This window comes from Garra rufa, chromosome 7 (genome assembly GCF_049309525.1).
Source record: "Garra rufa chromosome 7, GarRuf1.0, whole genome shotgun sequence".
Lineage (NCBI taxonomy): Eukaryota > Metazoa > Chordata > Actinopteri > Cypriniformes > Cyprinidae > Garra > Garra rufa.
In genome coordinates, this window is record NC_133367.1 from 17,097,696 (window position 1) to 17,114,614 (window position 16,919).

A 16,919-nucleotide genomic window follows, 5' to 3' on the forward strand; every position below is an offset into this window, starting at 1 on the left:
ATATATATATATATATATATATATATATATATATATATATATTAGGGGTGGACATAGATTAATTTTTTTAATCTAGATTAATCTAGATTAAATATTGGAATTAATCTAGATTAATCTAGATTAAAATGGCTAATTTGAATTCTGATGAAGGCATTCAGAATATGTGTGCTACCCAAATAATGACTAAACATGTTACACCGTACTTTTATTTTGACAGGTTGCCGTGAAGTTTCTGTGTATACAGTATGACATGATGCGAGTTTTCTCAAATGAAACGGTATAAGTGACACTCACAGCAGTTTTGGAGATTGAGTTTATCTGTTCATGTGAGATGCAAATGCCAAAAATTACCGGGAGCGTCACGTGTGTTTCAGTATGCGTGTAGTAAAAGCGCGTCTCCACCATTCATAGTATGAATTTCATACATAGGCAAACGGAACATACCGGAAAGTGACAGACCATATTTGATTTATGAATCCAAAAAACGACGAATTTACGTGGCATTTCGTGCTATAGTAGATTCGGTTTTTATGAATGGAGGACGACGTGATCCCGTCTGTGTTTTGGCGGAGGAGACATAAACGTGCGACCATATTCTATAGTCTTTGGTATACATCCGCGTTAAACTATCAAGGTGAAAGTCATCATAGCTTGCGTAGTTTAGACCCAGCTCCCAACCCAAATTTGAGAATAGATTAACGGCGATATTTTTTTTATCGCCCGATAAAAGTCTCACGTTAACGCAGCACGTTAACGCCGATAACGGCCCACCACTAATATATATATATATATATATATATATATATATATATATATATATATATATATATATATTTATTTACATACATACATACATACATACATACAATTTAATCATAAAAGGTCCCTGTATGTATGTATGTGTATATATATATATATATATATATATAGATATATATTTATTAGTGGTGGGCATAGATAATTTTTTTTAATCTAGATTCATCTAGATTAAATCTTGAAATTAATCTAGATTAATCTAGATTAAAATGGCTAATTTGAAGGCATTCAGAATATGTGTGCTACCCAAATAATTACTAAAAGAAAGTCTTTGAGAACGGGTTTCTCAAGCCAGGTGGCGCATTAGACCAGGCGCTCATCTCCTGTTTCCAAAATGCATCACAAACTGCTTGACAATTGCATTTACAACACAATTAACTATACAAACTTGTGTAACCAATTACTTCTGCGCAAAATGCTGTACGACGTGCGCGTTCCCGTATAATACACAGGCGCGTGGGTATGGATTATAGCCTATCTGCGTGCATAATCTTCCAATAAACTGCGTTGCTTTTAGAAGCTTCAATTCAGTTGTTGCATATAGTTTAATGTCTTTATTGCGGGATTAAATTATAACTCAAACTTGAGATTTTACTGGGGCACAGCAGATTTTCACTGGGGCACGTGCCCCAGTAAAAAGGGTCTAGCAACGCATGCACCTGCCCTGAAGCGGCTTCATAACTGCATCCATGTCTGCACGTCTCATTTGATGTGGTAATTTCACAGAAGTTGAAGACTCGTTCTCGCCTCCTACAGTGCAATTCGACTAGGTATACGTCATCCGCGCTAAAATATCAAAGAGAGAGTCATCATATCTTGCGTAGTTTAGACCCAGCTCCCAACCCAACTTTGAGAATAGATTAACGGCGATATTTTTTTTATCGCGCGATGTGAGTCTCACATTAACGCAGCACGTTAATGCTTCACATGTGAAGTCTTATTTTAAACTTTAGATGGCTGTATATGCTCTGATTATACACGCTTCTATTACATTATGTGTTGGAAATGCCTATTTCTACACAATATTTATTATTATTATTTTTTATGTTAGTCTCTTAATATGGCTGAAGCTTTTTTATTGAATTTTAAAGGATTTGATTGTAAAATGTGTTGGGATAACAGAGCTGGTGAATAGAAATGAAGTCTGTTAGCAGCATTTTGTCAGGTGCTGCTATGTTAAACTCTCAACAACCATCTGCATGATGTCATAAATATTACAGCACTGACTCTATATAGAATATATAAAGATATGCATACACCCACAAGTGTCATATTGCATCATATTGCAAAACTGAAAACTAAATACATTAAATATTTTGTATGAATTCTTGTAATAACTCAGAAAAAATCAAACAAAAACAAAGAAAAAAAACAGGAAATGACCTTTACAAGAAAATAAATAAATAAATGGTATGAAGAATAGTTCTGTTTATAAAGAAGACTTGAGCTGGAAATGACTACTGAAACTAGCACTGCTTAACTGCAGTGTCATTGCACAATTTACGATCATGATCAATATGCCCACAAAGTATATGGTGTTTTCATATTTTTTGAGGAGTAAAGCATTGATAAGTTCAGTATTGTGTTGTAAAGCGGTTTCTATTCAGAGCAGAAGTCGACGGTTTCATGTGAACAAGAATGAAAAAAAAAAAATCAACCATGTGATTGACAGACTGTTTTCACACCTCGAACACTCACAAACATACATCAAACACAAACGGTGAGCAGTAGGCACATTCTCATGCACAAGCTTGTTGTTTGCCAGCAGATCTAACCGCATTTCTGTAAAGATGTAAATAATCGATACCACAGTGGGCTCTCCATTCCTTTTGATGAGTGTAGTTTGCATCTATACATTTGCACTTTTGACTTTAAGAATACAAAACAAAACACTCCAATTGGCTATACGAGTTATATCATTCATTAAAGGTCCTTGTATTTCAAGGTAAGGTCTTTTCAAGTTTTAGGAGACCAGATGCATGGTGATCTCTAAACTCAACCACTGACTCAGAATCTGAGGATGTTACTGGAGGTAGGATTAAATGTAATCTAGTTCTTGTACTAAGAAAAACATTAACATTTTATCATCTCTGTGTCATTATTGGTGCATAATCCACATGACTGTCCTCTTTAACTTCCTGTAAAAATGCATAACACAAGATTTAGTAATAAGAATAAATTATGTACTGTTGTTACATCATTTTTAAAAGTAACATAAGGCTTTTATAAACTTCCTACAGTGCTGATTTGTGAGATTTAAGTTTTGCATTAGCAAATCATAATTATGATATAAAATGCCAAAATTGTGACAATCAAAATTAGTATGTCGTCTTTTAAAATGATAATTTTGACTTTTTAATCTTATAATTATGACTTTGTCTTTTGGAATTAGTATGTCATCATTTTGACGTTTTATATCATAATTATGATTTTAAAGTCAATGTTGACTCTTCTCTCATTATTATTATTTACCTACATCAATTTCACCTAACATAATTTCAGTTATCCACAACACAAGCACACTACACTACATCAGACTCTCTGCTAAAATTATACAAATACGTTCAACAAATGAACAATAAAATGTCTTACCGATTCCTGTGTGTCTCTTTTGCAGAATGTCGTCTCAGTGTAAATGACCTCTGCGGTACAAGTCTCAACTGTTTCAACAATAATATGCATTAAAACAACTGATATCAATACTAGACAACTAGATGTGTTTCTTCACAACATTTGTATAATTATTAGGGCTTTTAAAGTTTTTCAAAATGGCATTAACAAATGTAAAGTTTTAATAAATTTGAATGTAGGGAGACAATCTTTACAAATAAACCAACCCCAGTAGGATGTTTAACAAAAGTAATTTACATTATTTTATATTCAATCAGCATTTAAACTCAGCTAGCACAATAAAAGTCATCATTCATGAAGTTTTTAATTTGAGCGCCAGCTGAATCTTTACACCTGTGAGATTATGTTAGAATGGAGATTTCCATTGAAATCATTGAAGTATTTAGTATTTTCTGTATTTTCAGAATCTGTTTTTGTGCCAATGGGACGAATAAAGAGCGATGTTCGTTATGAAATAAGTGTGATCTACAGGAATATGTGAACTCACTAATTTCACATATTAGTTTGGATTCATATCCAGGATTTTAACTACAAGATGATAAAGTGCTGCCATCACTAAATTATATGGGGCCATAACTTTTTTTTTAACATATTTTCAAAGTATTATTTAAAAGAAGTGTGTAACACTTGCCTTCTTGATCAGTTTTTATGCATTTCCTGCAGATCCAGAAGATCACGAGCAGAGATCCAGCAACAGCAGCAGTGATCGGTACTTTCAGAGAGACTGAGACTGGAGAAACCGAAGGAAAGTAAGACAGTCAATAACGTATGTAACTTAATCAGTCTGATATACAACAGAAGACAGAGATGAAGTCAGTAAGTAAACATTTATCATGTGCCGTACCTGAATATATGTGACAGAGTTTGCTGATGTCTAGATGTTGAGTCTGGTTTCTGATGCTATTGTTGAGCACACAGCTGTAGGTGTTTTTATCCTGATATTCCACCTCCAGAGGTAGAGAGAGACTGATGCTGAGATCAGACACACTGATGCTGGACAATACACGGTTTCCTTTGTACCAGGAGAGAGTCACATGACTCACATTCACCACTGAACACAACAATGAACAATTCTGCTGTGATGATGATGAAGATGAAGAACAGTTTGAAGAGTGACGGCTGATTACAGGAACAGGTAGACGAGCTGAAAAATATGAACACAACAGTCAGTCTACTTTGGAGGTTGTGAATTACCGTGAATCGGTGTAAAAGATTTTGTGTTGAGTGGATGTTTAGTGTGTCGATAGTCACTGAATGTGTCTGTCATCTCAAACTATAAAATTAATTAATGTATATAGAATATTTGCATGTTTGGATAAATTATGTATTTATACCAGGGATAGGCAACTTTGGCTGAACAAGCTAACCATTGTCTTGAAGATTATATATTTATTATTATTCACGGTTGGAGCTAAACTCTGCAGGACTTCGTCACTCCTATCCCTGCTCTTTACTCACCACCAACAGAAACGTTGAATGTTTTTAATGATTTTTTCGCTCCAGCTATTTCTAGTTGATAAACTCCAGCATGCTCCTTTGTGATGTTTGTGATGGTCAGAGATCCAGTTTGATTGTCTATCTTCAGTCTGTCTCTGAATCTCCCATCAGGAACATCTGATGTGTTGAAGATTTGCTTCTTTTTCTTCATTTTAGCTATTTGAGACTTTTCAGCTCCAAATTTCCATAGTATATCGTCGTCTTCATGTATTTGAATAGCGTCAGCGTGTAGAGTAACAGAATCTCCCTCTGTTACTGACACTGACTCCCCAAACACACCTGATGAACAAAGAGATTTTACACAGATTAAGGCTTCTAACGCTTTACAAAGCATGAAATGAGCTGTGTTGTTTACATGTGAAGTTGAGAACATCCAGAAAAGCAGCAGAGACACAAAATAAAATGAAAGGTGAGATATACGGACAGATAGATGTGTGAGAGCCACACATTTAGGGTGAGTTGCACCAGAAAGGATTACAATAAATATATTATTTTAATGCTGTATATGACTGCCATGTGGACATTCATTTGAGAAAGATAAAGAAAAATAAATGTGTAAAATATCAACTGCCTTTATAAATGGCAGCGTGGATTTATGAATAAGTGAGATGTAATAGCACAATGCCATTTCTCTTATGCTGTAATTATTATTAGTAGTGTATTTATTGTTAGTTCCACAAATGTCAATTTTAAGCAAGCACATAATACAGCACAAGTATTGCATTGGATTTGTATATGAAATATTCCAAGCTAATTAATACACTAAAAACCTAAATGAGTTAGCCTCACATAAACTCAAAGCAAACAGGTTTCCAAAAACAAACTTTTGGACGTATGCGACTTCCTTAAGTAACATGGTCAAGTCAAGTCAATCTATCTTAAATACACATGTAGACGATGGTTTAAATGTAAGTCTGGTTATTTCAAAGATTTAAGTCAATGTAAATGTATCATCAAAACTTAATTCAAGATAAAACTCACAAAACATCTTTATTTTTTTTAAAGTTGTTGTAGAGGAAAATCAATGTTTAACATTTATTAAACAAATGAATGCAAATTATTACAAATTATTACTAAAAGTGTAATTGTGTTAATGCGTGTTGACTAATGGGTTTCCATATACATTAAAAAAAAGTGTTTGGCTTTTATCTGCCTTCATTCACAGACGTTCACATTCACTGTATGATTTATTTATGGATTAGTTTCCATGACATTTTATTGTCATGATATTTCTAGATCTGGAAATTTCGACTTAAAATTCTGAAAAGAGATGGGCGTCAGTAGATTTCACAATAGTCATGATTCATCTGGTACAGAGAGCTTAAGATAAAAAAGAAAAAAGAAAAAAAAATCTTCATTTGAACAGTAGCAACAGCTTTATTAATATGAAATGGAAACAAATAAATAAATAAAAATAATCCATAAAAATGTTGTATAACTTACCAGTTCGACTCCAACAGCACAAACAGAACAAAACAAACATGTGAAACATTTTCTTCAGTCGTCCTGTGTCTGATTAAATAATACCACCTGCTAAACCAACAGCAGAACTGTACATGTGTGTGAATCCTCCTACGACAGAGTTTGACCCTCCTCGTTCACACCCTACATTAGCATGATTTCATCTTTCATCTGGCTGTTATTAGAACTCTAACTGTTTTTAATGTGAAATATCCTTTATTTTTCTTATTTAGTATCTAAACTGTATCAAAATGTGTTTTAATGTACAAAACACAATTGATTTGGTCAATGAAAGCATTTCACTTCTGTTGTTTCTCCTTTTGTCAGTTAAATGTAGGTGAATGAGAATTAACAAATTACTTTATTTGCATTTTACAAAATGTCCTGACTTTTCTGGAAATTTGGTAAAACCTAACTCTAGTGATTTTAATTTTTTGTGAATGTTAAAAAAATAAATTAATTAAAAAAAAGTATTCCACCCCACAGTATCAGTGCTACTGAAGTTCAGCTTGAGTCAAACTGAAAGCTGCTGTGGTCGGTTTTCTACAGACATGTGGTTTGATCTGTTGGGTGGACAAACATCTTGTAGGTGAGTGTGGGCATGCATTGCATGTGTTTTAGTTTGTAAGTAAAGGGATTCTTCAAGTCGTGCTACTATGAGCAGCTTTTTAAGACTATCATATTCAACTCGTCAACATTTAGAATGCTTTCTTTCTTTCACACACAGGAAGGAGCTAAACAACACATTGGTGAACATAATGAGTAGCTAACACGAAGAAACACAGTAAGAGAGAATGCAAACTAACATCCTTGAATAACTTAAACATAATAGGCCTGAACTCAATAAAATGCACAAAAACAGGTGAAGTCTGAGAAGCTGATGTTAGTAGTAGAGTTTGTGAATCTTCAGACTGAAGTGAAGGTGGAAGCCGGGGTCAGAAGAACAAATGACCAGAGTGGAACCAGAGGAATGGAGAAGCCATTGGATTCAATGAGGTTTAGGGCCCAAGCCAAAGGCCCGAAAGTGCACCTTGGAGCCGAATGATGAAAAAACCATGGTGGAGTCTTGGGTCAGTAGAGTTTTGTCTAGGGTTACCACTTTTAATACCCAAAAATAAGGGACGTGGGTCATGGGTCATCTCAAAAATGCTGCAGTAAAAAGGTTTCATATTTGTTTTGCATATAATATGGAACGTCCTGAATAAGAACTGATCATTGTTTTTGTTTTTTTCTACTTATTAGACTCTAAAGTCTAATAATGTCCCATTTATCAGAAAAGAACCGTCAAGTACACCAATAAATAAAACGGATATTAAAGCAGAAATGCAAATAAATAAGTAAGTAAAAATTCACGAGCATTTTGTAGTATTATCTCTCAGTCCTGGGCGTCTAAATGAAAAGCGCTCTGCAAGCGCGTTCTCTCTGTGCTGTTTCTGAAATTACCGTAATCACTGTTATATGCGCGTACACTTAAAATCAATCGCGGCTGGCTTGACTGTGTTTTTCTGAACCGCGGCTGGCTTTACCGCAGTGATTATTTGCATGAGACGCTGCATTAAAAAAAAAAAAAAAAAAAAAATACGGGACGATTCCGTATTTTAAGGGACGGGTGGCAACCCTAGTTTTTTGTCTGATATCCAAAAACAGTTAACAAAACTGTATTTTTGTCCAAATTGCAAATTTCAACTCCACCTCTGACTGCAACCAGCTCATCTCGTTGACTGCCTCCTGTAGCCATGGTTCAAGTCAAACACACCAATTGCATTTTATGTCACGTGGCCTTTTCAGTCACCTGTTGCTTAGTGCTGTAATGCTGTTTTAGCTGAAGACATTTACCAGATGGCGTCACTAAATGTAGTGAATTAAAGTGATGAGAGCAGAGAGGTGTACATTTGAGTTAAAGGTATCGGTAAAATCGATTATCTGTCAATCTAAATGAATTAGAATATTGTATGTATCTATCGATACAGCTTCAAGTCTGTCTTTAGGTCTTATGGCAGGAATTTGTGTTGTTTTCTCTGCTGGTTTGATTTGCTATCACCACAATAATGTTATACATTAAGCACAAACAGTTGATCCCAAGATTTAGTGTGCGAAAATGATATTTGAAAGGTGTGTAATATGTATTTCTCAAAAGTTTGAAACAGTTATTTCCCTACACGCTGCTGCTCCCTGCTGGTAAGAACAGTGGAAATTGCAATGGCAACCCAAGCATAAAAACACTTGCAAATGATTTAATAGTGGTAATATATTAAATGCAATAAACAAATCATTTAATACCATTAAATATGAAGTGTCTTACATGTGTTATTTTATTACATTGTATGACTTGTTTTATTTGTTTTACCAAGAGTTTGGTTAATCAGACCAATAAGATAATTGTTTTGATTATAAGGAAAAAAAAGTTTAATGTGTATAATTTAATTTAGTAAGGGCAAAGATTAGGGTTGGGGTAGTGGTAGACATAAAAAAAAAATACATAATAGCCACCCACATGGAAAGAACCTATATATAAGCACATATATGATAATATAAATGCTGCATGTATGCGTATATATGCCACATATAGGCAAAATTGAGGTGCATATATGTGCATATACAGGCCATATCTCCTGTATTGCTTCTTTATATCCGCATATAAGCCCTATATGTACATACAAGATTTGTCTCCTATATAGCTCATGGCAGGATCTGGTCATTTAAGCTCATATCTCACTTTGGCAACTGTCATACATGATGCCTAGCTCATATTTTCTATTATCAAGGCAATAACTAAGAACTAACTAAAAAAAGTAAAATGCAAAAAACTTATGTGCGAACACGTGAAATTGGTATCACATGTAATTGGCATGTTATGGAATTCAACTATGGCAAATAAGTGAGAGGAGATGGAAAGCTATGATGTCTACACGTTTTCCTGAAACATTTACAAGGTCAATTCTTTCTTGTATGAAAATAGTGGAAAAGAAGGAAATGTATAACAAAATGGTTTGACGTTTTTTTTTTTTTTTTTTTTTTGTCAATCAAGTCTTTTTTCCTATTTCAAGTCACTTCCAGATTCACATTACAGCTCATACACATCCACACATTCACTGTTACATCCACCAAATGCAATGCAAAATGCAATGTTTTATGTATTGTCTTAAAGCAGTTTCTAGATGAATATGGCTGAAAGGTCATTACAGTCTAAACGTAGCAAAAAAAAAAAAAAATCCAAAGAACATGCATTCAAGTAATCAGCATCATCATCATCATCATCATCATCATCATCATCATCCCACATTTATCTGAGCATTTCACTGTGCTTTTATTTATGTTGTCTAGCTGCTATGGGTTTTCATGCGGGGGCAGCCGTGACCTAATGGTTAGAGAGTCGGACTTGTAACCCAAAGGTTGCAGGTTTGAGTCTCAGGTCCGGCAAGGATTGTAGGTGGGGGGAGTGAATGTACAGCACTCTCTCCACCCTCAATACCCGGGCGCCGCAGCAATGGTTAGTATGGGTCACCATACTTGGCCTCACTTCACCCCCTTTCCTTAATAATTTTACTAATATATAGGTAAACATATATGTACATATATATGTATATGTACGCATATATAAAATTGGCCGTTTTCCTATATTATATGTACAAATATGCACGTGCATATAGGAAAACGGCCAATTTTATGTATGTCACATATATTAAAAACCTATATCAAAACCTATATTAAAACATATGTTTATATAGGTTCTTTCCGTGTGGGCACAACCATCTGATGGCACGCTCTGCACCACTGAAAATACTTCACGAAGGTGTCGAAGCTTCATACAGTATCTATTTACAGCGCACTCTGTCGGGTGAAGGTATAGAGATATTATTAGAGGGATGTGATTTTCTGATTTCGACACCAGAGAGTGATGGTGTGATTGGGCTGAATTTGCCGAAATATCCAGCAAAGCTATATTTACACCACTATGCTATCAATATTAGTTTAAATTGATTTAAACAGGAGTAGACTGACTGACAGAGAACAGTGAGGGGAGGGATTATTACAATATTTAAAACGTTTTTTTGCGAGTTAAGTTAGAAAATAAAACATTACAGCCCGGTTTAACAGACAGGGCTTAGGCTAAACAATTAGGCTAGGACATTTAAGTAATTTTTTTTAAACATGCTTGCAAAAAACAAAAAAACAACAACAACAAAAAAAACATTATTGATGTGCATATTAAGACAAAACAAAAGCACTGATATATTTTAAGACCAAACTGTGAAACAACTCAGATTTGACATTTTAGTCTAGAACTAAGCTTAAGCCTTGTGTAACACCAGGCCAGCAGAGGGAGCCCTTACTCACACTAACTGTTGCTGCTCCCTCTGCTGCCTCTGTGGTAACTTCCTGTCTGTCTGCCATATAAGAAGGGCCTAAACTAAACAGGCCTTGCAAAGTATTGATTTGCTGTTGCGGACTCTGCTAAGCGTTTCTCTTGTTGCCTTGCCTTGCCTTGCCTTGCCTTGCCTTGCCTTGCCTTGCCTTGCCTTGCCTTGCCTTGCCTTGCCTTGCCTTGCCTTGCCTTGCCTTGCCTTGCCTTGTCATTTTCACGGTTTTGTTTCACGGTCATAGTTTTGTTTTCATTGCCAAAGTTTTGTTTCTTAGCCATAGTTTTATCTTGTTTCACTGTTTTGTTATTTTGCTACTTTGGACTGCTCACCTGGATTCTGACCCACGCCTGTATTACTAGATTACGCTTTTGTCTTTCCCTGGATGTTATTGTTTGCTGGTGTTTTGACCCTGCCTGTATTGACCACGATCTGTTAAATAAAGTTTGCCAATTGGATCAATTGGACCAATTGGATCTTCAACGCTTCCCTGAGTCCAGTGTTACAGAAATACTTCGCCTCCCAAAGATCCAGCGGCTTTTGGACACAGATCATAATGGACCCGGTATCATGCCTCCTCAGCCTAAACCAAGGTAAACGGCCCATTGAAGAATATGTTGTGGACTTTTGCGAACTGTGTCATCTAGTAGAATTTAATGATGTAGCACTAAAGGACATTTTTCATTTTGGACTATCTAATGCTCTTTCTCATTTGATGCCATGCCACACACCGCACTGGACTCTTGAACAATATATTGATTTTGCACTTTGTTTGAGTGGTTCCTCGTTTACTGTGGGGGTTGTGGATGAAGAACCCTGCCACCCCACAGTACCCACAACACAACAGTGCTTTCACGTCCCCACCGTCATGTCTCAAAAAATTATTATAACAAAACAAGCATTGCTTTTAGAGTCAGGGTCACAATGTCCTAAAATAATGCCTTTGTAAGTAATGGATACATCTAGCTGATTATTATTAAATGAACCAACATTTTCCCAGAATTGTTCAGAATAAATGACGTTTCACACCACTTTGCTTGTTCTGAACCGCCTGCACATTCCACCTGAGTCAGTTTCGCCTAATGTTTTTTTTTTTTTCTTGTCTGACGCCTTTTAATCTGAGTCCGTTTCGTATGATATTTAATGGTACGAAGCCATTTAGTCTGAGGCAATGCAACTTTTCATTATGACTGAGGTCTGAGGGTGTCATAAAATGTACACCGTAGCACTGCTATGAGTCAGGGTTCGCAGAGCTGTAACATTAATTCCAGATTCGGTATTTGATCATCTTTTTTGAGGGGAAATTTCCATAAACATGCCCCTCCATTGATTTCTGCAAAGAAAAAAAAAAAAAAAACAGTCAATCAAAAGCAACAGTTTAAAAAAAACATTGAAAAATTATGATAGAACTTTGCTTCCAAGTAACTCAGAGTGAGCATGCAGGCTTTAATTGATTTCACCTTTAAAGTTGAAATTGAAAAGTTTCACCTTTTTTCGTGACGTTTCTGAATGAGTTCTGTCTTCCCCCTGTGTTCGGACTGCATTAACAATGACATAATACATGTTAAAACAAAGTTTTCAATCCTATCTTGAAATTTGTGACTTGCAAAAGCTAAGTATTTCAACATATGCATTAATTGTTTGATATCCAGAGCTATTATTATTATTATTATTTATTTATTTTTATTTATTTTTTTACCTTTTCTGCAGATGGAAAAGATCCCAACTGCAGCTACAACGAACAGAGATCCAGCAGCAGCAGCAGAGATCAGTACTATCAGAGATGAAAAGTCTGGAAGAGGAACTGAAGGAGAGTGAAAGAGAGATGTATTGATTAAATCAGTCTGATCTACAACAAAAGACAGAGATCAGCTTAATGGATAAGCATTAATACCACAGCCATACTTGCACATGGTTGACAGAGTTTGCTGATGTCCAAATGTTGAGTCTGGTTGCGAATGGGATTGTTGAGCACACAGCTGTAGGTGTTGTTATCCTGATATTCCACCTCCAGAGGTAGAGAGAGACTGATGCTGAGATCAGACACACTGATGCTGGACAATAAACTGTTTCCATTGTACCAGGAGAGAGTCACATGACTCACATTCACCACTGAACACAGCAATGAACAATTCTGCTGTGATGATGATGACGACGACGAACAGTTTGGAGGGTTACTGCTGATAACAGGAACAGGCAGATGAGCTACAAGAAAAGATAAAAAAAAAAATAATAATAATAATAAATCCCTCTGCACTCTTAAAAATAAAGGTGCTTTAAATGGTTCTTTACTGCGATGCCATCGAAGAACTATTTTTGGTTCCACAAAGAACTATTAAGTCAAAGGCTATTTAAAGAACACTTGCTTTCTTACTTTTTTATAGTATGAAGAACCTACTTTTCACCACAAAGAACCAGGAAGGTTCTTAAGATGGTAAAGATTCTTTCTTAAACCATTTAGACAAAAAAGGTTCTACAATGGCATTGTGAAGGACCTTTAATTTTAATGAGTGGTGATTGAAATCGCTGAAGGGGCTTTTTAGCATCACGGTTAAGGGGAAAGCAGTTTATGACTGTCACATTATAGGATTTGGAGGTGTTTTTTGCATTCATTTTAAGGAGTGGCAAAAGAAGTGGCAAATAAGTGCTGAACAGAATGGCATACTACAACGAACATTCAATTCAAATCGAAACTAAAACTATGATTTGATTTAATAACCAGTTAGCTACATCCATTGTATCCCTTGTGGCGATACTCAGATGTAAACAGCAGCATGCCGTATAATAGAGACGCATGTTATTATTTGGTCACGGTCATTTAGTAGGCAACCATTGCTGCAGGTTTACCAATTTTACAAAAATGTGAGTGATCAGTCTGGTTTCAGAATACCCGAAAAGAGCTGATGCAACCAATCAAAGGACCTCTAATGATGCCAGCCCAGAAACAACATACAGCAAGTTGGATTTTAACACATAATCACTACTATGAAGAGTGTTCATTGTCTGTTTGATTACACCATTACTTTAACTTACATCTATACCATATGTTCATCGACTTGACACACAGTAGTCACCATTAGTAAGCTATTAAATATTTTGTAGTAACCTAAATTTTCTGTACAGCAGCTGTACTACGATTTGTATCTTGGACCGCGCTGTACAAATAAACTTGAATTGAATTTAAATGAATTGATCATGGTCTCTGCAATTCACTTGTAATGTAGACTGTCTACATCTTCAAGATCGTTCCTGATATAAAATGCCATTATGCACTGAATATTGTTTCAATAAAACAAGATATGTAAAAGGCATGACAAATGATCTCTACTCACCATCAACAGAAACACTGAATGTTTTTGATGATTTTTTTGCTCCCGCTATTTCTAGTTGATAGACTCCTGCATGTTCGGTCGTGATGTTTGTGATAGTCAGAGATCCAGTTTGATTGTCCAGCTTCAGTCTGTTTCTGAATATCCCATTAGGACCATCATATGTGGAGTAGATTTTCTTCCTTTTCCTGATTTTAGCTATTTGAGACTTTTCAACTCCAAATTTCCACAGTATGTCATCGTCTTCACATATTTGAATAGCGTCAGTGTGTAGAGTAACAGTAACAGAATCTCCCACCGTTACTGCCACTGGCTCACCAAACACACCTGGTGAACAAACAGATTTTAGGCTTCTTAAGAGTTACAAAGCCTGAAACAAGCTGTCATTTGTGAGTTGAAAAATATTCAGAACAGCTACAGAAACACAAAAGCAATTAAAGGTGATGCATGAACATAAAATGTATTAATATAGCTGTATTTTTTGTGTGATCAAAGCTGAATTTTCAGCAGTGCAGTTTTAAGTGTCACTTGATCCTTCAGAAATCATTCTTATATAGGGATTTGTTGCTCAAAAAATGTTTTCTCATTACTGTCATTTGAAAACTATTTTGCTGCTTTATATTTTTGTGGAAACCGGGATACATTATTTTTCCAGAATTATTTGAAATTTTTTTTTATTTTATTTTTTTTTTGTAACAATGTAAAAGTCTTTTGTGTCACTTTTGATCAATTCTGATTAAGTTTATAAAAAAAAAAAAAAAAAAAAAATGAGGGACAAAAAACACCCTAGGACTGATATTTTGTATGCAGATCAGTCAATCCACCCACCCCTACCACATATTGCATTTAGAGTTGGGGGTGTAAAATTTTCCACAGTATGGTTGGAGTAAATTGCTCATATGTGACACTGAACACCAAACCCAGGCATGAGGGCCAATTTTTAAAACTGAGATGCATACATCGTGGTGAAAAAGTGAATAAATAAGATTTACATTGAGGCATCTTTTAGTAGGATATGACAATATTTGGCTGAGATACAGATATTTGAAAAATCTGGAATCTGAGATTGCATAAAAAATTGAAGTTCTCTAAATGTTCTTAAAAATGCATATTGCTAACCAAGTTGTGATATATTTGCATTAGACAATTAACAAAGCATCTTCATTAAACATACTTAATATCCTAGTGATTTTTGCCATAAAAGAAGTCTATCATTTTGACCCATACCATGTACTTTTGGCCATTGCTACAAATATATCTGTGATACTTAAGACTTGTTTTGTGGTCCAGGCTCACATATTATGTCTAGAAACATGTAAACATTTGACAAACACTAGCTTCTGAAGGGTTGTACTAAAAAATAAGATGTTTCAACAAAACAACCAATCCACCAATTAATTTACACAAATTCAATTCTGTGAAATATCTGAAATAAAGTCAATAATGTCTGCCATCTCACACTTTGACAGTCATGCTGTTGAAAAGTTTACAGCACAGGGCAATGTTATGCGTTGCCTTGAACATCAGCGAACGTTTGCAACTTTTGATAATCTAGCTAACATCATGTATATTAAGTAGAAGAATCAGACGTGTGGAAACATTTGACCCAGTTTTTATTTTTTTTGATTAAACTCAACATCTGTTATGCGAAACAATTTATTTTAAAGTACTGAATAAAAACAGTTGCAAGATTGTATAACTATAATTGTATAACTTACCAATCAGACGCCACCAGCACAAACAGAACAAAACAAACACGTGTAACATTTTCTTCAGATGTTCAGTGAAAAATCCGCAAAAATGTTAATAATGTCTCCCATCTCACAATTGTGACATCTTCTCAGCACATCTTCAGAGTAAAACTGAAACCTGCTGTGGTCGGTATTCATGAGAAATGTTGAGTGTTTTTTTCTTGTACATGGGTGTTTAGTCTGTAGGTGAAGGGTCTTGTTCCATTCCCGCTTTTATTGAACCGCACAGTTGATGTCTTCACAAAACAGATTTACAGTGTAATAAGAAATAAAGCATAAGCAGTCAAAAATGGTCAAATCATTGTAAGAGGCCTAAACTAGAGCTGTAACTTCACGTGTCATTGATGTCATGGTTCAGGGTGCCTTGCCTTCCTTGCTCCTCTTGGTGTCTGTGTTGTCCTGTCAGGTTTGGCGGCTTGTGATCTGGACAATCAGCACTGATGGTGTGGTGACTCTCTACCACCTGTCGCTTATTTTCCCACCCCTTCATATGTCACCACTTTCCCTTTCCTCACTGTGAGTAGATTATTTTGTCCTTACCTGTGTTTCGTGTCACTCTCATGCTACATTCTGAACCTTCTTTCCCTTGTGCTGTAGAATTCTTTCAGCTGCTTGGATGGCCCGCTGTTTCTGCCCACCAGCTCTGGAATCTCTGCTTCTCCTACCAAGCGGTAAAATATTGTTTATGTTACTTTATGTTTTGTTGCTGCCGGCTTGCTCTGGAATCTCTGCTTCTAGCAGCAGTTTCTATTTTTTATGTCAGGGATGCCCAACCCTGTTCCTGGAGATCTACTATCCAGCAAAGTTCAGCTCCAACCCCGAAGAATCACACCTGAACCAGCTAATTAATCTCTTAAATAGCACTTGATAATTGCAGAAAGCTGTATTGGAGCAAGGCTGGAACAAAAATCTGCAGGTAGTTAGATCTCCAGGAGCAGGGTTGAGCAGCCCTGGTTTGTTATTTTGTGTTTTGTCACAGGACGTTCTACGCTAATGTGAAAAATGCTTCACGTGGCTTAACGTACATAAAAAAACGACCAGGAAACCCCAAATTTCTGTCAAACCTTATTTGG

At 35.7% G+C, this 16,919-nt stretch overlaps 2 protein-coding genes across 2 annotated transcripts in view; both read right to left on the bottom strand.

Moving 5' to 3' along the window:
- Positions 1-6,436, bottom strand: part of LOC141338010 (uncharacterized) — an 11,842-nt gene extending 5,406 nt beyond the window's left edge. Inside the window, exons 1-4 of the mRNA XM_073843583.1 lie at positions 6,388-6,436; positions 4,906-5,223; positions 4,274-4,591; positions 4,079-4,171 (exon numbers count right to left, since the gene is read on the bottom strand). Of these exons, the coding sequence (XP_073699684.1) occupies positions 4,079-4,171; positions 4,274-4,591; positions 4,906-5,223; positions 6,388-6,436 (778 nt within the window). The remainder of the gene's footprint in view (positions 1-4,078; positions 4,172-4,273; positions 4,592-4,905; positions 5,224-6,387) is intronic.
- Positions 6,437-12,004: 5,568 nt separating this feature from the next.
- On the bottom strand, positions 12,005-15,862 carry LOC141338011 (uncharacterized). Its single transcript, XM_073843584.1, has 5 exons — positions 15,814-15,862; positions 14,099-14,422; positions 12,672-12,971; positions 12,466-12,570; positions 12,005-12,099 (listed from the first exon to the last, which is right to left on the bottom strand). The coding sequence occupies exons 1-5, from the start codon at positions 15,860-15,862 to the stop codon at positions 12,005-12,007; spliced, it is 873 nt and encodes a 290-aa protein (XP_073699685.1).
- Between the last annotated feature and the right edge of the window lie 1,057 nt (positions 15,863-16,919).